General features: G+C 40.1%; 1 protein-coding gene across 1 annotated transcript in view; it reads right to left on the bottom strand.

Annotated features, from left to right (window-relative positions):
* Positions 1-10113: 10113 nt before the first annotated feature.
* The window catches only part of EFCAB2 (EF-hand calcium binding domain 2), a 35109-nt gene continuing 22215 nt past the window's right edge, over positions 10114-23007 (bottom strand). The window contains exons 2-7 of the mRNA XM_061990509.1: positions 22548-22632; positions 18499-18571; positions 13355-13434; positions 11534-11576; positions 11362-11428; positions 10114-10353 (exon numbers count right to left, since the gene is read on the bottom strand). Of these exons, the coding sequence (XP_061846493.1) occupies positions 10238-10353; positions 11362-11428; positions 11534-11576; positions 13355-13434; positions 18499-18571; positions 22548-22632 (464 nt within the window). The 3' untranslated portion in view covers positions 10114-10237. The remainder of the gene's footprint in view (positions 10354-11361; positions 11429-11533; positions 11577-13354; positions 13435-18498; positions 18572-22547; positions 22633-23007) is intronic.

Raw genomic sequence — 23007 nt, 5'->3', positions numbered from 1 at the left:
GTTTGCCAGTGCACTTTGACATCCACATCTGTTATACGACAGGGCCCAAGCTACCTCTCTTCTTTCTCAAGCTCAACTTCTTTTTAGGGGCTTGAAGGTATCAGTAAAGGGAATAAATATGAAGAACCTGTCTTAATGAACTCTGCTTACAAGGAAATAACTTCATTTGACCCATGGACAAGATTGGCAAGCACAGACCATGCAGGAAGCTGCAACATGAAGCCGCAATTAATGAGTAATCAAAGAACTGTTCTGCAAAAATGGAAACCATTTCTAATCTGTGAATGTAGCAGTGCATGGCTGATCTACAGATATCTGTAAGTAGCAGGCATCCAAAAAATGCTGTTGACACCACCAGAACCGCTGCAGAATGAGGCATTCTCTCCCGGAGGAGGAAGATGGCAGTCAAAGTATGTTTTTGCATATGAACAACTGAGCCATCCAGGTACCACTGGGGAAGTCCTGGCTTGCCCTCTAAACTTCAGTGTTGAAAATAATGGTGTCCTTTGGATGCATTGGTGTGAGGGAAAGTAGGAGACAAGTCAGCCATTTGGCCCCATTGGATCCCTAACAGCATGGGTCTGGCACATCCCAGGAATCAAGACAGACAAAAAGAACTCAAAAGAAGTACTAAGGGTTGGAGTTTTCAGAGCAATGAGATTGCTCTGCACATTACCCTGACACTGGGTAGGTTAACCACGCTCCCATAGTTTGCCTCTGGTACAGCTTTTGTGTCCAGTAAACTGGTCTAGCAAGCCACAGACTTCACAACAACCCATTAGATTAGGCTCCAAGCTGAACACCTTGTGGCTCCTGTAATTGGCACTTGTGCACATTGATGTTGGTGAGATACAATCATCGAAATGGTATAGATGCTCTTCCTTAATTCTGTAATAGACAGGTTCCTTCAGCAACAGCCTAACTCTACATTCAACAGTACAGCTATTCACGGGGCCAGAAAGTACTTGTACACATTGTATGTGTCAGTTACACACAGTTTTCAAAAAGGCCAATTTCTTCTCCACGTTGATTGCTGAGTAGGCCACTATATGGGGACATAACCAGTTGACCTCAGAGGTACATGAAAATAAGAATCTATGGTAGGACTGAAGATACAGACCTTGCTGATGATAATAGTGAGCCCCTCTGACAAAGACCTGGGAGACGGGAATTCTGAAGCTCCTTCCTGCATCTCCAGAGGTACATCTGTACATCTGTATGAGGTACATACCCTCAGTATGAGGGTCAAGGATGACAGAAAACACAGAGATCTGTAAGATGGACAGTAAAGCTGGTCCTTATGGAGTGTTATAGTCGATTATGTTACTGGTCAGATGGAAGGTAGTAATGAATGTGGAGAATTTATCTTGTTTTTACAATCCTGAGCAAAAGGCGTGTGACTTTCTGCAACCTGGCCTGTCATTAATGTAATTTCTTTGATATAGTTGATGTTTCTGTTGTTAGAGAAGCAGCCAGAGCAGTATGAAAAGTGGGGGTCCACTGGAGCAGCTGCTGCAGGGCTCTAAGGGGGACAGAGCTGGGTTCCCTCCCTGGGTGGGGAACAGTGGCAGTCAGAGGAATGCTCATTGATCAGCAGGGACTGAAGGCAGCCATTTATGAACACATTTATTTAATCCATCTACTTTCTAAAAAATGCTCTGTGAACAGTATCTTGCCTGTTGTTCTTAAACAAATATTGTAAGGCTTAGAGATTGCATCAGCAGAGCAGAAGTTTAGTTAGCGCAAGAATTTTACTTTATGGTTTCTATCTGGTTCAGAGCATAGCAAAAAGAAAGTCAGCTTGGTGGTCTCGGCTGGGTGCACATGAGTGCTGGACAAACAGCAGGTAATGTCACTGAGGAAGGGTAAGAATGTTCCTCTGTTGCCATTTTTATTATCCTTGCTATGAATTTTCATTGCTGAAAGGTAAGTTACAAAGTTAAATTTTAGCAGTGATGAATGCATTGTTTATTCTCTTGCTCCTTGAGATACATTCATTAACTGATGCAGAGATCTGGTTCTCAGCCAGCTCTCTGAGAAGCCAGGCAAGCTTTCTCTGTGTGTGGGAGAACGCTTGTGTCTTTTTCTGCAGTTTTTACCTGCAGTTTCTGATGGCGTATCTCATAGACCTCACTGATTATAGAAATAAGAATCACATTTGAATAGCATTAATCAGAATGTGGCTTCCAACAAAGGACAGCACAATACATATTACATACAAGTTAGAAAGGCATGCTCTGGTCTTCCAGAGCTACTTACTTTCAGATTGGTTTTATTCTTTTTGAAGCTATTGCTAGAAGTGAGGAAGGCAGATTACTCCCTATTTCTTATTTATATGGAAACTGAGAGTTTGACCATAAGCTTCTAAATCCAGGAACTTCACAAATGCTGGAAGGTGTCAACTCTATAAAATAAAGAGATATTAAAAAACCTTTGCACCAAATAGTTTCTCATAGATGCCACTGAGAATGTATTTTGTTTAAAAATTGTTTATACCACAAGCATATCTGGGGAGTGGGATACATGCATTTTTGCCTCTGAAGGGTTCTCCAGAAGCCATTTCTTCCCCTCTCTTCTGAATTTCCTTGAAGATGCATTCCTTTTACTGAGATTTCCAAGGCTGTTGATCTCTTGAGGCTGTCATATTAGCCCAGGCAGCCATTGTTTTTCTGCGTGTCTCAGTCTTTGAACGCAGGTGTTGGTTTTCCCATTTTGTAGGCATTCCATTCAGCAAATCTTGGTCACTGAAATAGACTTTACTTCCCATCTTCATTTGTGTATGAAGAATTTGTTTTCTGAATTTAAATGTTTTTCCTGAGCTCACCGTTTTGTAAGCATATAACAGTGCAGAGCACGATTAACATTAGCTATCTTGTATGTAAAAGTTGTATAGGCTCAACATGTCTATTCATAGGTAATTTTTTCTAGTTCTAAGTTTGGCTCAAATGTCTGCAGTTTATCATTCATCATTTCCCCTTGTGACTGTATCACTGTAAATCTTTTGCTTCCCCAGAGAAGAATGGGTAGGGAATGAACTATGATATTCAACTTCTGTGTTATCCTGAGAAAACAGAACAGTCTTTTTCATTTTATACTTGTATGCTTTGAGCAGATATTGCCTCCTGAGCACTCCTCTAACAACAGCAGTGATCTCTGGCTATCAAAGGCTGGCTAGTGTGGCTTGCAAAGTGGCTATGTCCTTCCACAATTAGGGATTAACATCTGCAAGTCTAGACCATTCCCTGAACATTTAAATGGCCTTTCCCCCTCAGCACTGAGTGGTCAGGTTCTAAAATAAGGATGCTGCAGAGAGAGTTTATGGGGATTTATGGAAATCTCTTGTTAAAATTGTGTTGTCCCACCCAAAAGAAGAGTTATCATTATTCCACTCTGCCTACTGGAGCTCATCCATTCAGTGGGTATTGCTAAATCATCCCTGCCAGACAGAAAGTGCTCTTGGCAATAAGAAAATCCCATATGAAAAGGTTTATTTCTCAGTTTAAAAAAAAAACCAAAAAAACAAAAAACCAAAACTCTGCAGTGTCTGCCACCGTCCCTAGTGTTCATTTACTTGTTTCAAAGAGTAAGTTCCTGGAAAAGATCTCCTACCCCAACTAATCCACTGTGTGTTGCTGGAGAGGTGGTACATTTTTTAAGAGAAAAGCAATGACCTCATCAACAAGTACATCTTATATTACACTATTTTGCCAAAAGACACTACATAACTTTTTGGTCTGGAAGACAGAAAAAAAATGTTTCAGTTATTTCTATAAGAATACCCCCAAAGGACACATTTCCACATGCCCTCCTTCTTCATGGCCACTCAGTTCTACCCCTGGAGGCACAAGATGTCTGTGAGAATGTCTTCTTGAAAGCCCAACAGCACACTGCTAATAAGAAACGAAGAACCTCTTTTTTCACATCAGTGTAAAACCAATACTTATATGGTTTCTGCTGTTCTTTTTACCTCTGTTTCTACTGCATTCTTACAGATGCTTTCAGGATACGTACTTTGGTGTGATATCAAAAAGAAACCTGTCTTGGCAAAGGAGTGATGGAGGAAACTCATAGTTTGTTTATAAAAATCATAAAACACTAAATAAAATTACTATTAAAAGAGGATGTAACTGGTTTTATTGCCTGTGTCCCCAGCTTTTCATCATAGATGTTCTTACATTAGACAGCTGGGTTTTTTAGAGCACATGGCATTCCCAAGTTGAGCTTTGTAAGGTTACTGCAAATGATGGCAGCACCACATTGTGCCTCCAGATGAGGAGGCAGCAGAGGAAATTACCAATGGAAACAAACTACATTCAAACAGTTGAACCTCAGATTCAGGCCAGCCTCTGTAAACCGAAAAAGAGCTATCTTGAAGCAAACAGATATGTCTTATAACGCACCCTGAAAGTCAACAAACTGTGGCTCTGGTGGAGCAATGCAGCTGTTTTCTCTTTTTCTTACCTTCTAGGAACGGGTTGAGTCAAGGGCCTTGCATTTAGAGTGGTCTTCTTCCCACTCCTACTTACACAACTTCTCAGGAAGTTCTCTCCTACTGATCTCAACAGATGATGGTGAAGCATTAAGCTTAAACTATATCTGCAATGTTGATGAAGCCCAAAGAACTGGAGACGGATTGTCAGTTTTCCATCAAATTTGAGTTGAATTTGAATGCACTTCTGTGTTTGGGAGAGTTCTGACAAATGGCATTGCTTCTCAAGGCAGCAGCTTAACACCATATGACAACTGGCCACAGTGGGTTCTTTTAAAGTTTTGCCTCTGCAACACTGAGTACAACTTCACCATGCAAATAGATATTTCAGTAAAGTTGTTCTTAAAGTTGAACTACTGAGATTCTCCTGTCTGTGTTATTATAAACTAAAATGAAGCTAAATTTCTGTCTTTGCTATCAGTTTCCATCTGGACCATATCACATCCTTCGTATCCACCGCTGTAAAACCTGAACTATTTTAATGCATAAAACTCGGATAATTTGCATGATAGCTTCAAATTCAGATAGCTTCAAAATCTCGCATTATCAGCTCCAAAATCACGCTTCTGGAAAATCTGAGAAGTCCACTCTGGTTATTTTAGTCACTAGGCTGGTGTCTAGGGGTCTATGTGTACCATAAAGCAAAGCTTACGACCCATCCTGCACTGAAGGATGCTGTTATCTTGGCAGGAAAGAGATTAGTGCTGGCAGCAAAAGTTCAAAGGCTTTCCTCTACATGAGACATCTTATTTCAAACTGTTTCCTTTTATGATATCATTCAGGCAGGTATTTGCAACAGGGAAGCCTGTTCTGAAAGGGTTTCTAAAAACAATAGTTGGAGTCCAAGGTAAAAGGATTTGGTTTAGTGCATAAAGTCACAGATGTAACGTGTGTGTTGTTAAGGCTGCAGTGTTTCCAGGATAATGGCAGGAAGAGGTAACTTCAAGGCTCCTTGCAGTAGCATCTCTAGATTTTACTTTCTGCATGCCGAACAATATGGAAAAGTTCTGTCTGATGACTCATACTCAATCTTGCTTGCTTGCATTACTGTACACAAGAATCAACTGCCTTCTGCCGTGGGTTTACATTTTTGGTAATTTCAATGACACAACTTGCATGCTGGTTGTACGGTTTTGTTAGATGTTCCAGAGATGAGGATCGTTTTAGAGACTGAAAGGTTTTTACAGTGCCTTGTGAGTCAGTACATCACTATTTCTGAAGCTCTTCTGCAGACAGAACTCCTTTTGAAGTCAAGGGGAGTTTTATCTGAATAAGGACTTCAGGATATGGGCCTCAGGATATAAAGGCTGTGATCAATCTTTTGAGCATAATGAATAACATTTTCTTGGCTTTCAGAACTATATTAAGCCAAACAGTAGCCCCAGGGATTCAAAGTGAGTTAAACAGGAGAATTTGCTTTGTTTCTACCTACATCTTTATTTAGCTTTTAAATCGGCATAGTCCCCATGCCTAGCACTGACTTGCCCGAAAAAAAACCTCCAACAATAAGACTAGATATTTCAATAATGAGTTTTACAAGCAAACCTCATGGCATGAGACACTGTGAAACAGAGCTGTGTTCAATGAAAAACAAACACACCTGTTGTAGATTGACCTGTTTAGAAGTTGCGACCTGAACGTATAGTCTGGAACAAAAGATTCAAAGGAGAAGTTTATTAGTGATGTGACAGAGAGGTCTGCAGGCACTGATTTTGATCAGAACATCATAGTACCAGACACTGTGCAAACATCAGTTAGTGATACAAAAAGTTGACAGTCCAGGTAGGCAAGATGAATACTCCCTGTCTCCCATCCCTTACGATTACTCTGACTTTATAGATGGAAAGTTAATCTAGGGAGAGATTATATGACTTCCCCAATACCTCTCCCAAAGTCTAGAGTGAAATGTGACTGCCAACCTGGTGCCTTAGTATGCTCCCCTTCTTACCCAGTGATAACAGTATAGTACACAATGTTAACAATCACAACTTCCTTGTCCCTGTCCCAGCCTTGGCTGAAATCCAGTGTCCTCAGCCACCCTCCCCCCTGAAATGGAAGGCCTAGGTTCTTCCTGTGATGAGAGTTTTGCCAGCGCTGATTTCAGTGGCAGCAAGTCTAGATCCAGTGATAAACAACACCCTGATATGGGCAGCTGTTACAGCAAGCAGCAGGGCACCAGCAGTGGGGGGCAGAGCAAAACTGTCTTGCATTTTCAGCTCTCACAGGCTATCATGCTGCTGGATTAGTGAGACATGATATAAAAAAAAACAAGAGAAAATAAAACTGAAAACAAGAGAAAGAAAGAAAAATATTGTGAATTATTGTTGCCTGAACATTTTGCAGGCTCTTACTTCTGTGAACACAAGTGGAGGTGCACAGGTGAACAGCCCAGCTCTTTTCCTGGAGTCTCAAGTCTGCTGCTGGCCTTTCAGTGGTTTGGTGAAGTCCTGCAACTTCTGTTTCTGCACAGTCAGTGAAGAGTCTAAAAGAATTGTAAATACCTTGTTGGTGTGCATTACAACGGAAACATGCTGAAGCCTTTAGGTGTGAATACATATGTGACTGTCACTAGCAGATAGAAAACTCTTTTGGAGAAGCAACCCCAAAGCTGATGAGGGAAATATAAAAAGTATTACCGGGAATACAAGCAATGGGACTCCCAAATACAAGATCAGTACCTGGAAGAACTTCTCCACAGGTCTCCACTATGTACTAGATATGCCCTGACACAGGTGAACCTACATAAAGTTTTAAACAAGCGAAGTCTTGTCCAGCCTACAACTTCCAGCAGTGATGTAAACAGCCTGCTGATTGAGTTGCATTCATAGATGGTTTCCAGGGTTTGCTGCTTTGATTTTTTCTTTTTCTTTTCTAAGTGCAGGCAATACGTTCCCTTCTCTTTCCTTCCTTCAACTAGGTCAAAACCCCTCTGACTTCCCTAGTTTCTTCAAAGCCTTGGCTCTGCTTCCCTGTGTGGATTTAGTCCAGGTGCTAGGCAAGTTCCTCCCTAGAGGTTTCCCAGTATGATCAGCTCATTTATCTTGGTTACTGATCTTGAGGTAAGAGGCAAAACAGCCAGCAAGGAGAGACATGTAAGCAAGAGACAGCTCAAGATGACCACTCAGCAGTTCAATATGTCCACCTCAAAGACGAAGACAAAGGGATGTATTTTTCCCTCACATTTAGAAACAAAGAGGGTTTTTCAGTTAAAGCCAAAGAGTTCCTTAAATCTCTGGTCCTCCCCCTTTCCCTAAGGTATGGGAGCCTGCTCCAGCCAAGGAGCACAAAGATGCAGAAAACTGAGAAAGCTCATCCCAGGGAGCTTTGAAGAGTCCCTTCTGCAGTCCACCACCATGGGTAGATGACTGGGCATGGCATGCGCTGGCAGGTCACAAGAGACAAGGGCAAGTGAACCACTGTGTGTGGTTTCTGCAGCAACTCACAGGGCAGCTCTTTCACAAGCCAGACACATTCCTGATCGAGCTGGCTGGGAGCACCTAGCTTTTAGGATCCTACAGGGTTTAAGATTGGCTCTTGACACTTCCTTCACTCCCAGTCTGGAGACTTTCTAGGCAATGGAATTTGGTTGCTTATGCCCAAAGTGAAGACTGTAACTTGCTTTTATCTGTCCTATTTGCATGTCTCTCTCTTGTAGACAGGTATAAGACGACAGCGCTGGAGCAGTTGCTGCGTGATAAATTCAGACACAATCTCACTTTTTACTTGCTAGAAAACCTTTTCCCTTTGTATTTGAAGACTGTAGGGTAAAAAAAAATATCATCCAAGGACATACATTAAGATCCTATCGGCATCTTGAGCTGTAATTGTGTTGTACGATTGTGTTGTGCTGTGTATTCTGATTTGATACAGCAGTAGCTGAGACAGACTCTGGAGTAGCATCACCCGAAACAAATTGTGCTCTCTCTGGAGCACTGTGAGCTACGAAATTATTTCCTGAAATAAAAAATTTCCTGCTGACATCCAAGATGAGGCTGACAGTGGCTCCCAGGCTGCAGAATATGAATGAAACTTGTATTCATGCCAGCTGTGTTAGAGATCCAGTACAACGCACTATATATCACATGGAAGAAGGATTCGTCTAGGGAAAGTAATTTCAGCTTCCAGACAGAGACTAAAGAATACTAATAAAAAATATATTTTCTTAACAGGCCTTTGTTGCTCTTTCTTTAATCTTCAAAACCCTGTATCTTCACACATTATAATACTGATGATTGCCTTTGTTTTTCATTCTCACTGACCAAAAAATGAAAAACACGGTAAATATGTTAACAAGAGCACATTGTAGAGTCTTAGAGGACCAGTGCAACAGTGGTTCCCAGATGGAAATTCAGTTTAGGATTAGGCAGATGTAGTTTACCTTCATTAACTCTTTGTTGCCTTCCTGTTTAAGAAAATATCAGTGAAAAATAATTTGGGTTAGAGAAGTATAAAGGGAATTAAAAAATGGTCTCTTTCAGGTTGTTTCCATCACCACATTTAGATTGTGCTCACCTCTTTTTTTTGTGAAGCATAGAGGCTCCTTTGCAGCTGTGTGTGAAAATGGCTCCTCTGAGCTCAAGTGAAACAAATGGGTAGAGCAAAAGACCTGACATGAGGAGCCTTGTGCTCTCAGCTCTGCCACTAGAAGAAGGTAAGGCTCTGTGTGCAAGTCCTGCCTGGATTTCATCAGCTGATGAAGCCTGTTGACACATAGGCAGTTATGACAGAGGAGGCGTAGGACACTGTATAGGAGACAGAGAGTAGAAAAACAGAAATGGAGTGAAAGGTGTAGAGCACGAAGTGCAAGATAGTGCTTCTTGAAGCCCAGGCCACAGAATCAAGTCCACCTACAAGCTGAGATCTCAGCAGTTGAGGGCAACCACTGTTTTACTTGTTAGAAGTTGATGCACAAGGCAAGAACTGGAGGGGAAAGAACTGGAACTCACATTAAAAGACTAGCACAGTAACAGTAAAGAAAATTATTCAGCTAGAACTGAGAAGTGCAGTGAGGTCCATGGTGGCCTTCTAGAAAAGGCAGTTGAGACACATTCTACACTACTATCTTTCAAACAATGGAGCTCCATCACTTCAGGAAACTCAAATTCCAGTCCTATGATCCTAAATTTTGAACAGTTTAAGCTCCTGACTTTCAAACAAGTTATGAAAGTGTAATTGTTTATTGTCTATAGTAAGAAAACCATTCTCAATAATTATTTTGTTTGCAAATTTGACTATGGCAATGGTTTGAGTGTTTTCTGCGTGTTTAACATGGAAGCAAAAAAGGAACTTACTGGTCCAGCTTATTAGTTAAACACAAACAGGGATTACGTTTACAAATAAAACCTTTATCTTAGTAGCATGCCTTCACAATTTTGGTCATCTTAAGGTACTCACCTACTTTTTATCCACTTTCACAGGTCTCATTTTCCATTAGTTTTTCAGAATCAATTGTAAAGTAATTTCTTGACTCCGTTAACATTTTTTTCCTGTTATTTTTCAAATCAAATTCCATGACTCCTTTTCCAGATCTCAAGCAGCATTTCTGCCAAGAGCTCCTTTCCAGGTGTGAATATATTTCTATGTATATACATACACACAGAACCCAAAGAAACATAGCCACACAGATTTTCTTTTAATTATAAGCACAAGGTCACAAGCTGAGCTTTGTTGTACTTTAAAATACATATTTCAACTGCCAAGTTATACTGCTGTTAGCAAGAGGCATGTCAAACACTGAAGGGGAAAATCTTAAGTTTCATCTACTATCATCATTGAAATGTAGTCTCTGTAGTGAACTGCATTTGTTTCTGGATTTAGAGCAGCAGAGAGCATGTCCTCCATTTCTTCCTGAGTAAAGGGCTCACCTGAAAGACAGCAGAGAATAATGCTTTGTCATGATAAGTATTCTTTTTAGGGCTGGCAAGTTATGCTGCTTTTCCCTTGCAAGGTTCTCCTTTTGGTCCTCACACAGAGGAGAAAAGGGGCAATACTAAAGATCCAATTCCTTCACTTTTGCCAATGGAGGTCCTGCACACTGAGCAAGCTGGTTTAAGGGAAAGGAGACAGAGGGCCTGGATCTTCTGATCTGCTCATTCACAGACTCCAAAACAGCCTGTTCCTCTCTGTTAAAAGGGACTTCAAAACAGTCTGTTTTGTCAAAGTGCATTCTTCTAATGTGTACATGAGAATTATTATCTCTCTATTTGGCTACCATTTCACTTGTATTTACATCATGAAAGGCATCTGGGTTTTCTTTTTCAGGAGCTTTAAAGCTGCTGATGGCCTACTGCACCCCTCTTTGATAACAAGGCCCCCATCTGAGGATAGGTCTTGTGTAAAGCCTGCACACCATGTTGTATTTGAGGCAGGTAGGTGTAAGTCAGCCATGCAAGAAAAGCAGGCTCTTTAAGGCATATTGAGGATTACATGATACACAACTTAAATCTGATCTTTGAGTCTCATTGTTTGCGTACAGCACAAGAATTAAGATCAAGATAACGTAGGAATGAATGAGCACTGAAACTACCTGAATGATCTGGAAATCTGAACTACTGCTCTACAGGACATAATTCCTTAGGAAGCACAGAGATGTGCACAGAATCATAAAGTATCTACAAAAGATGGAATTATGACTCTTCATAATAATACTCTCTACCTTATAATGTCTGTAAACAGGTAGATAAATGTTCTTTCCCTGTATTATTCACCAGTTAAATGTTCTAGTCTGCAGCCACTCATCATGGCAACAGTATTGTTTGAAGACAACGTATCTACTCCTACAAGTTTTGGCATGCAGAATAAGGACCTCAAGGTGCCATATACACATGTAATGTTTATTTACTTGATTAGTGATACTACAAAAGTCATGTTACCTTCTTCAGTCAAACATTTGACCAGCTCCTCTTTAGTAATATATCCACACTTACTCGCATCCAAAGCCTTTAAAAAAAAAAAAAAAGAATAAAACTTGTGGGTTTAATCATATTGAAGAAGAATCCACAACTTATTTTCATCAAATAAGTAGTCAAATATTCAGTTACAGACCTCAAACGCATGTAGAAGAACATCTTCTGGAATAGGCTGGTAGCTGAAACCATTGAATGTGAAAAGTTAAGTCACTGTTTGACAGGCTGCTGTACTATTCAGAAAGAATAAAATATGAGTACTACAGGATAGAGAAAATTTATTTTCTATGAGAATTGACTACATTTGTCTATAGAACTTTTAATTCCAGCTTTTTGGAACTGTTCACGTGTTTACCTCTTATGTCTTTTATTGTAATCCTGTTTAATTTTCCCTGTGCTAAGGAGCCAAATGAATAGCTTCTGCATGTCTGAGCTGGCTGAGTGGGTTAGTAGGTACCAATAATAACTGAATCATTCCATGTAGGCAATGCACTGAACAGAAGATGGCCAAATCAAAAACACAATTTTTTTTCCAGTTAGGCAACAGATCACCAAGGGAGACTTTGACAGTCTAATGAGCTGATGATGAGCAAAGGAGGCCAGTAGCTATAAAATAAAAGTTCTAGCACTTATAATTTCAGAAAGACAGAAGAACTGGGCACATATGTGTGTGCATATGTGTGCCTGATTTCAGAGATGGAAAGGAAGCCCTGTGCAGCAATAGAGACCTTCCATATCCCAACAGACTCTCACCAACCCCCAAGCATACTAAAGAGAAGACATTGAAGCCAAGGGGGTTCTAACTGCTTGTTTGTTTCATCCAGACCTGCCTGACTATTTTACTACCTAAAAATCAAATGTGGTATGAGGAGGCCTTGTTTTTGTGATCCAAATCTCATGTGCCCTTGGAAAAATGAACTACAGACATAGTGCCCCAAAAGAAAGTGGGTGTTGACAAGCCTGCACTAGCCTAAGGAAAGTGTGCGGGACAGTTGCGTGTGGTTATGCTTGTGCAGAGGAAGTGTGGAGGAGAAGAGAGTCCAAGCAAGGTATCCTTTTGTTAAAGGCCAATGTGGGGCCAGAAACATTCCACGAAGGCCAGAGAAAACAAACGTACAGGAATCTGGGAAGACAATGCACCTGCTCCAGCACAGCAGGTCCCAAACACTGCTGACGGGCCTGTGTCCAGGCTCTCAAGCACAGCCTTGAGGTGGACCCCGCTGCTTCTGGATGCTGCGAGACAGTCTTGGGAAATCCTACAGCTATTTCACATGTAGAACGCCCTCCTAACAAAGACCTGCCGTGTGCAAAATAACTTCTCAGTATTTGATAAGACCGAGTCTCCCAAACTTTGCGCTACCATCATTAAAAATAAGTGTAAATTCCCTGTAAGTAATCTTTAAAAATATAAAATAGCACAGATTCCCACATACACACAAAGATTTCTATGTCCCTTTGAATAATGAAGAGTGGTTTTGTTCTAGACTTTTAGATCAGCAGTCTTTTAGGGTGTTATGGTTTGCATACACTCAACTGTACCTGGCAGTGACTTTGAGACATGAATATGAAGCTGATCTAGTGCTTCTCAGTAACTGTAACTCATATGTTCAGAGAAAATAATGGTTCTTCCTTTAATTTGCATATAAAATATTTCAGAGATGCCAAAACATGTTGAATAGAAAGTTAATTCTGATTCACATTAAAAATACAAAAGCTACACGCTATCACAATTCATGATTATAAGCTGGTATTATTTATATCATCCATACAACATAGTATTATGTAGACAAAGTAATTTTGAAACATAATCTATCAAGCTAATATAAACTGAGTTTGAATAATAATAAAAAAAAATCTGTACTCCTTCTAGTTACATAAAAATACAGAAGATCTATTCATTCAGAATCAACCCTGTCAATCTGGAATAAACCACAGACACAGAAAATCCACTTTCCATTACCTTCTGTCGAGTAGTACTTTTGTCATCACTGGAAGAAATTTTTCCAGATGAATGTATCCGGCTGGTTCTTCTTCTTCTACCTAAAAATAAGACTTAAGTATGGCAGGTTATATGACTCATTAGCCAACTAATATTAAAACCAGAAAACTGGGGTGGTTCCTGAATTAAAATTACAAAGTTAGACTTTGCATATTTATGTCAGGTTTTTAGTATCACGGGGCACCAAAACATCTGAGGGAAATGCTTGTGATCAAATAGAAATAAACCCGAGAAAGAAACAATATCCCAGACAAAATACAGACGCTTTCAGCAACTCAATATTGCCCTCTTGTGCTTAGAAACAATGCATGCAAAGGAAGAGGACGCCTACTGATCTTATCTCCCACAATAACTCAGCAGAGGTTTAAACACCCAGACTGCACTCATACTAGTACAGTCTAGCAGGACCTGGAACATTCCCAAGCAATGTAACGTGACCATCCATAACAGAAAACCATTAGCACGTTCCCTGGCATGATTTCATCCTGTGCCACTGAGCACTCTCCCCCCAGCAGTCACCAGGCCTGGCCAGTGCCTTAGGGACTTTTCTCCAGCAAGCTGCTTTGTGCAGCCACTCCACATAAAACATTTACCAGGGTAGACATGAGCTGCTCTGTGCCAGCTGGCTTCAACACCCAAGGATGTTTCTGGGCATATTTAATGTGCTAGTTTGGACATAGCCCCAGTCTAGAACACCTTAAGGATAAAATTTGTTGCCTCCACATGTTTCATAGCCAGAGAGAATTGTCAAGGGAAGGACCAGAGAGGTAGGCAGACTGAGTCAGGGCAGCCTGAAACAATCATAAGGCAGTCCATAAAACGCTGTGCAAAGACACACAAAGAAAAGCTTCCCTTTGCCTTCCAAATAAATTAACAGATTAGCTCCACAATATCAAGGACTTCTAGCAGCATTCTCACTGCATTCTGACACTTCCCCAGAAGATGAGCAACATGGTAAAAACCCTCCCTATCATCCTAGTGCATCCCTTCTCTGAAATGTTCAAGTTTTACTCCCAAAATGAGCCCTCTTAATGGAGCTAGCCTGTTCCTGTCCGCATTGAAACTGGACGCGTGCCTTGTGGTCTCACACAGCAGCAGCAACACCTTGCTAGGCTCTCTGCAGACACACTTCAGACTGAAAGAAGACTCAAATAGGCACAGATTTGAAATCTTCTAACTGAGTCAGGAAAAGATAGTAAGAAATCTTCCTCTTGTGAGTTGGGTCAGAGCTGGACCAATAGAGAGCTGCAACCGATCCTCCTGTGCTATTGAAAGATTTTCATTTGTAAAAGCAGGAAGCTACCACCTACCTCTTGCTCCTTTAGAGTGGAAATTGGCTTGAAAAAGCACCTTTTCCCTTCTGTGTGGTGACCCTAGTGGATGGGATCTTTAACAAGGAAATGAAGCTGTTGCATGCTTCATGCTAAAACAAATGATACCTTTTGCCATTACAGAATCATCTGTTTTACTGTTTGTTTGATTGAAAAGATGTAACAAAATACTTGGCAAAAATTATCTTCTTTCCAGTGACACAGCAGTTAGCCAAAACACTGAAATGTTTCGTGCATCACAAATATTGAGATGTAAACTACACATGTTGTTTTAGATGTATTTAGATGATTGTAGATGTAAACTACACTTCTGCTTCAACTAGCATTAGGTCAGAAGTCCACAAAGACAAAGAAAGAAATATGGTAGCTATTTATTGGAAGCTATGTCTTATATTAAGCAGAACAACCAAAAGCAAGGATGCAAAACATCTGTGAAGTTATTAAGTTACATAAACCATATTTAAGAGCCAAGAACCATTAGATCTCCTCATCCAAAGAGTTGAAGATCATCACAATTTTCCCACCAGAAGAACTGACCAGCAACAACCACTTCAAAGTTCACCACTTCAAAGATCAATGTAAAAAATACTTGTGAAAGTGTCAGCCCTCACTGATCAATATCATCCAGATCTGTCTCTTTTTTTATGGTGTACTATTTGTATTTTGCCTTCAGAAAGTTATCTCATTAATGTTTACAAATATGTAAAGAGTAGGTGTCAGGAGGATGGAGCCAGGCTCTTCTCAGTGATGGCCAAGGGCAACCGGTACAAGATGGAACATAAGAGGTTCCAAAGAAATACAAGGAAAAACTTCACTGTGAGGGTGAGGGAGCATTGGAAGAGGCTACTCAGATGAGTTGTGGAATCTTCTTCTCTGGGGACATTCAAAATCCACCTAGACAAGTTCCTGTGTGACCTACTCTAGGTGGTCCTGCTCTGGCAGGGGTGTTGAACTAGATGATCTTTTGAGGTCCCTGCAACCCTTATGATTCTGTGATGAGGAAGACATATGTCCTTCCTGATAATGGACCTAGCCCTGGGAGTGACCTCAGCTTCCTCTGATCTGGAAAGATCAGCTTCCATTTCAGTGGCTCTACAGGCCCAGCAATACCTCAAACTATTAAAACTTTTGTTATGACTAACATTGGATAAGTAAGTGAATAAATTGAATATTAACCTCATTTAAAGCAGTAAGTATTTGGATTTGTAGCTAAGTTTATCCTCTGACTCTTTCTCGTGCTCACTCCTTTTCTACATCTCATTTCCCACTGATGTTTTCCTTTCTCTGTAATTCCTCCCCTTTTCACAGCAACTGTGATAGTTATAGTATTTGTTTGTTCAAACTCAGCAAGTTTTGCTCTATTTCTTTCCTCTGAGTATATCCACAGCTCTCATAACAGCTGTATTGTAGCCTCCACTATGTTTCATATCTCTGCTCTCACAGCCATACTATTATTGTCCACATGACATTTGAGGACATGGAGTCACAGAGGAAAAAAAACCCACCACTTTCCAGAGTTATCCAGGAGACCTGTGGCAGAGTAGTACATTAAATCTGGAATTTTGGACTCTAGGCATCATTGGATTAGGCACCTTGGATTACCTTTCACCATCTCTAGGCTTATTATTTCATCTGACCTTTGAGTAGGCCTAAAGATAAGTTATTAAGTATATCATTTAGCGTAAGGCAATATAGGAAACAGGAAACAGTATCTGATAATTTTTAGAGATAAAATAATTATATAAATGCTGATTTGGCAGATAAGTATACTTTGAAGGCAATATATGCTTGTTTAGCTGTGATAAGGTTAATGGCAAGATGAGATGACTGACAGACACAAGTGGTGAGAAACAGAAATTAATCACAGCTTACAATGGGCAAAAATACTGGAGAAATAGCTTGGTTACAAACCAACCACCAGAGATAATTTTTACTTTATCTAGATGAAGATAAAATTATTACCTTAGTCAATGATAATGGTATCTTATGAATTAATATACATTTGTGATTAACATAATATATTAAGGGTTCTACAAGACGACAGTGTACATTTGGTACTGAATCTATGCCAAGGTTTCATTTACAGGCACCTTCTTTGAGATTTAACTTCCATTTCAGTGTTCTTTAACCATTACTTTTGACATATTCCCTCTTCTTGCAGTATTTGTACTTTGATATCCTTATAATCAACAATTGCATACATGTCATGTATGTATATTACATTGTTGTATCTCAAGAATCTTCCACCACATAGCTGCATTGCATTGTACTTTGTTATGTATTTTTTATGTCAAATTTCCAGTAATACTGAAAATTGGAGTGAAAAAAAAAAAAAGTCTAATTTCTTCAGCAGGGGGAGGCAGGCCATAAATTCTGCTGGTCCCCCAGGACTTGGGGATTTGGTGAGGGGTGTGTCAAAGCACCTTTTTCTTTTTGTTAATTCTGTACCTTGAGTCAGCTGTACTCTTCATCTGCTGAAAACAAAAATCTCTGTGGGCTACTAAAAATATCATCTATATTAAGCACCATCATTCGTTTTTCCATTTTGTCTTGTTTGTCAGTGGGAGCTGGGACAATCTGGTGCTGAGAGTACAGAATCACAGCAGATAGATTGCAGTATCATGTTAAAAGATCTTTTTCTTCTGATGGTTCTTTGCACTTGCTCATCTGAAGCAGCTGTGTCATTTTCATAAGACTTAGAACGAAACTTCTCTCACTAGATTCTGATCTACAGAAGACCAGACAGGCCTATTGATGAGAAACTACTACTGCAACCACCGAAATTTTTATTGGGAACATGAAGAAAAGAGAGATCAATTATAGTATCCTGACCTATACATAAAAAAGAGAAAAATCTTTCCTCCACCTCTCATATCTAGCATCTTTCATTCCTTAAGGCAGCATACCAGTTTACAAAAAGAATGTGAAGTGTTTCTCCTACTTTGTTGTCTAATTTATTAACAAATTGTTTACCATATCCTGCCAAAGCATCAGCACACTATCCTTTCTATTACAATCACGAGGTAAGCAGACAAAAATTAGTATAGGAAAAAACTGTGGAGAAAAGTGACTGAAGTTCCCTATCCCAGTGGGATAACTGGGTCTTGGGATAATGGGAGGACTCCTGGGTCTTGCAAGGTTTTATGCCTGAATCCTGACTTACATACTTTAGTAATCATGTAAGAAAACATTATTTACCTATAACTGAGAAATCTCAAGACTGGGAGAGACTTCATGAAGGACAAAAAGTTGAGAGGTCTGGGCTATAAAGTAGCAATAACAGTACTTAGTTAAAAAAAATAGCAGGTCTTCCCCCTGTGTATTTTTGGAACTCAATGTATAATTTAAACACTTGCTCAAGAACTGATTTTTATTACTTAATTGCCCAGTATGTGTCCATGGCATGTCCAAAAGAGAGAGATGGTTGGGGCTTGGATATCCTAAACCAAATGAGGTTTAGGACGTTCATCTTCATTAAACAAAACCAATTTTTCCTCCATTTTCTAAAAATGCTCCTCCTTGGTACAGTGTTACAGTGACCTTCTGAGGTAAAAGAGAGTCAAAGATGCCCCATTTTAAGCCACCAATGCTGTTACCTCATCAGCCTAAAGGCTTGCTGCAGGGCAACCTGAGAGACTGCCTGCCTACCTGAATCACTTCCATGACACTTTCAACCTCTGGGAAGAGCTTAGGTTTTCTACGTAGCAAGGCAGAACAGCCAAACTTGTGCAAGTTTAAGACTGGAAAAAAAATCCGGAAAATCTAAACATTTACCTTTGCAAGCAGTTCCTGTAGTTCTGCCTCAGTTGGGAAGCAACCCAGTGACCTGACAATTGAACCAATCTCTCTGAAAGAAAGAAAGGAAGGGGAAAAAAAAAATAGTGGCTAAATCTGCAATACAACAGTCTGTGGAGAATCCGCATACCTGTTCAGGGCTTGTGTAGAGGAGAGTGCATGTGCAAGCACACAAACACAAACATATATATGTGGAGTTTTAAGATGATGCCTTAGTAAGCAATGTCTATTTTTACAAACATTAAATATTCTGGAGCTTTCTGGAAGACTACTATTGTTCTTGTGATTTTCCCCAAAAATTCTTCTTTACCACTGTGTTAAGGTGTTCTGTGTGCAGGTTACTTTCCAGCTGCTGTCCTCTAATTGTTAAGCTTAATTTCAGTAAAGTCTATATTTATATAGTTAATAAGACACTTGGAAACCCACTGAGATGAAAGGTAACAAATAAAATGTATGTTTACATTAAAAGTTATAAAGATACAAACTCTAACTGCAGTAAAGAACAATTAGAAAAGGTCGGGAAGAAGGCAGCCCTGCTATACCCCTGCTGTGCTCTGAAAGAGTCTCACAGACCAAACACCATGCTTACGCTTCAAAATATATTCATAGCTTGCATTTACTGCTGAACCCGGTGCAGTTGTTCTGTATATAAATTTTGTTTATAAATTCTGATCAAAGTGGCAATGCCTCGAAGGAGTTTAAGATGAACATCACAGACTAGAACCAAAAGAACTGTAAAGCTGTTAAAGAGTACTACTGAGACCCATGGCATTCTGGAAAATAAAGTAAGAGAAGCATCAATATTGCCTGTGATTTTCAGTCTAATTCTACAATGTAGAAATTCAAGCACATATTGAATAACTATCCACAGAACTGGTGGTTTTCTTGATTCAAACCTCTGTGGTTTCTTCATCTTCATCAGTACATTTGGTGGAAAAATTGGATACATATGGGATGTAATGACCTTTGTAAAATCATCTTATAATAGCAATGTCCCAAATGTGGCACAATAAGCACACGTGCTTATTACATGAAAATTACATGGTTCAGTCTTTGGCCTCCTCTGACAGGTCCTGAGTAGCTCCCATTCTGATTGACAACATATGAGATACACTACAATAGACAAAAAGAAATGAAAAAAAAAGTCTGGCTGCACAAAAATAGTTACCAAAACAAAATTAAACCCTTCATATAACAGTTGTTATGAAGTGAAGCCATCTGCCCAAATGGCTCAGTGAAGCCTTGGTCCCCATGGATGTGAGGAGACCAAGTTTGACAAGTTTGGCCATTGGCCTCAATGAGGTCAGACATTTAGTCCTATCTTTATAATGCCTGTCCATGCACCCTATTTGTAGTATTGAATATACTGTATTTGACACTTCCACTCCTGTACTCTCTCATCTCTTCCAGATAAAAGACTCTTGGAAATATTCTCTGCCTCCCTCATGGAAACACCCAACCTAAACCATTCCTCCCTGCTGTCCCACACTATTTCTACTCTTACAGACTGCCAGAGAGGGGAAGGTTGTCATCAGCTTCTGGCTCACCTCACACTCAGCCAAACTGCCATATGACTAAGGTAAGTCAGGCCCTGGAAGAGTTTGCAAAATCTGTCATTGCTGACTGCAATGTCTGTGCATGTGCCAGCATGGGGATGCTCTCTGAAGTGTCTGTGTTCAAAAAGTCACGTCACATTTGGTAAAAACACAGACAGTAAATTGTATTTCCCACTCAGCCACTTCCTTTCACCTAGTTCAGCAGTTACACCTTCTGCTGTGTAGTTTCTAGCAAACAAAAATGATGGTTAAAATGAGTTATACATTCATATGGATTTTGCAATAAAATTTTGGGCCATAGTTTTCACCCTAGATGTAACACTTTCAATGACAAGATTTGCAAAATCATGAAAGTCAGGGTGAAAATGATGAAAATCCTGAAACTCAGGGTGTGTTGTAAGCAGCATGAAACAATATTGTCTTTCTCATCCTTAATTCCTTTCGAACTTGTATTTGTGTTAGGAGTCACCTAATACCGATTCTGGCCTGCTAAGCCAGGGTAATTTTCCATATTTTTCACAGGAATCCGGTATTTCAGGCAATAGCATTCATAAGCCTACAATTGTGGTTAAGAATTGTGCTGTACTGCCACCTTCTGACACAAGATAATCAGCCATTAACAATCCCATTATTGTGATGCAGCCCTGCAATATGAACCTAGGAATAAGAAGACAATAAATTGTTGTTCATTGTCAGTAACTGTACTATAATAAAAATTCATGTGAAACTGTGGATTGACTATGTTAAATAGACTTCTGATTGTCCCCTCTCACATGTTATGACTTACTGCCTGAATGAATACTTCTTTTTAAGGTCTATTTGTATCATTTTATTGTTGCAACATTTTCTCAAGCTCTATAACCTTATATAATCGAGTCAGGAGTACAGAAAACTTCACAGCTGTTTAACCAGGACTGCAGATGTAAATGACAAACAAATAAACAACGGGTATGGCACAGCGAGTGCCAGGGGCAACCTGGGGCTGGGGGAGTGGTAGAGGCAGAGGGCCCCCATGGGGAATGGCAGGGCAGGGCAGGGCAGGGCAGCCAGAGCCAGTCCCAGCCCCCAGCCAGCAGCAGGGGTCCAGGGGGCATCAGGCCAGCCCCTGCCCTGAGCACTTGACAGCTCCCTGGGTTTAGGCCAAGAATGTAAGTGAGCACTCTTCCCAAAGAGCCCTATGGGGGAGTGAATAGCTATTGTACCAAGCACGCAGATGTACCCTGAAACTCTCCCTATCTAGTATAGTCAAATCATCATTTCACTTCTATGAACTAAATCTAGAGGCATACACTGCTAAAACCATCACATAAATATTCTGCACTTCTCACATCTCTATTTTATAATGTAGAAAAGATGTTTGGAAGATTTAAAGATGTTTTCCAGTTTGGCTTCATGCCTAATGACAACAATTTCACCTGTTCTCACACTCCTTTGTAGAGTTTGTACTCAATAATTGGTTTGTAATTAAAAGCTCTGGTGATATTCTTGTGAAAGTTGTAATTGGAAACATGAAAAATGGCTTCTCATTTCAAAAAAGGAGAAAGCTGAACAAGAAGGAGCACAAAAGAGAATGGCCAGAGCTACAGAATAGCATCTCCTAAGAGATGAAACATATCCAGACACCTCAGCCTTAAACTACTGTGATGGAAGACAGATGCCACAGGCAGCTATGAAATCATTAATGATTTTGAGAAGATGAATAGAGAGCAATTGTTCTCTTTTTATCATAAGACAAAAAATCAAAAAACAGGTGCCACTCAAATCAAAATGTGGCAGATATACAAGAAGTACTGTGTCTTTGCTCAGTTCCTTATATTCCTCCTCCAGGTAACAACTTGTAGCTTAGATGAGGGTACAGGGCTAAATAGACTTTTGGTGCAATCAAGTATGATCATCATCTTTATGTTCATTATATTGTTATTGTTACTGTTGATGTTGTTGTGTTTTGGGTTTTTTTTAATCAAATTCTATACATATATCTTCCAAGTCTCCTAAAAAGACCTCCCTGTCAGAGCAATATCCACCTCCTGCATCACCCGAGAGCGCTGTGCAGGATGCATTGCTGTTGGAGACAACTACAGAGGTAGCAGGTTAACTGTGACACACACTGGCAGGTACATCCCTGAATGTGCTCGGACTAGTCTGAAAGTGAGGAGATCCATATGGGATACAGGACCTGTACTGCCAAATGAGCTCTCAGAGCAGAGATGTGCTAGTAATAATTGTAACCTTAGATTTCTGCAGTTTCCTCTTGCTTCTTTACTTCACCAGTCCCAGCATCCCTCTCCCAAGACAGTTTCAGTTGCCAACTGCTGAACAATGCAAAATGCCTATTAAATAAGACATAATTGCCCAATCAGGGCCAAAAGGACTGTTTCAATTACATTTTCTGATAAAGCAGAGGCAAGTTTAGGGAGTTCTTTATCTCTACACTAAATCGTGTAATATTTCTGTGTGAAAATATTTACAAACCTGATATCCACAGTTTTATTGCACTCATGGTCAAACACCTCAAAGGCTTCTACAATCTTCTTCTCAATTTCAGCTACTGCATCATCTGCAAAAAGAAACATAAGACAAGAAAAAGAAAGTTTCACTTGTTGCAACTGATTTATTTCCAATATGAGCATTGCAACAGCAGAAGCACCAAAAACTGATAAAGGGGCAGACTAGAAAAGTACTTCGAAAATGCAGAAGTCATTCTGAAAAAAATTCTACTATAAATGCTTAATTGTTGTTTATGTTAGTATTAAGACCTCACTATGGCTCTGCAGCTACATCAAGTCTAGTGGTAATGGTGCATCTCAGCTGCATGACATAACTGTCCAAGTGTGGACCTTGCTCAGACTGTGCTACAGTTCCTTCCGGACCACAAGCATGAGCCCTTCCTGGCCACCACAGTGTCAGTGGAAGGAGCAAGGCCAACCTGGAC

Source organism: Colius striatus, chromosome 2 (assembly GCF_028858725.1).
Source record: "Colius striatus isolate bColStr4 chromosome 2, bColStr4.1.hap1, whole genome shotgun sequence".
NCBI classification, from domain to species: Eukaryota; Metazoa; Chordata; class Aves; order Coliiformes; family Coliidae; genus Colius; species Colius striatus.
Note: the sequence above shows the minus strand (reverse complement) of the source record. Positions and strands in the feature narration are given on the sequence as shown.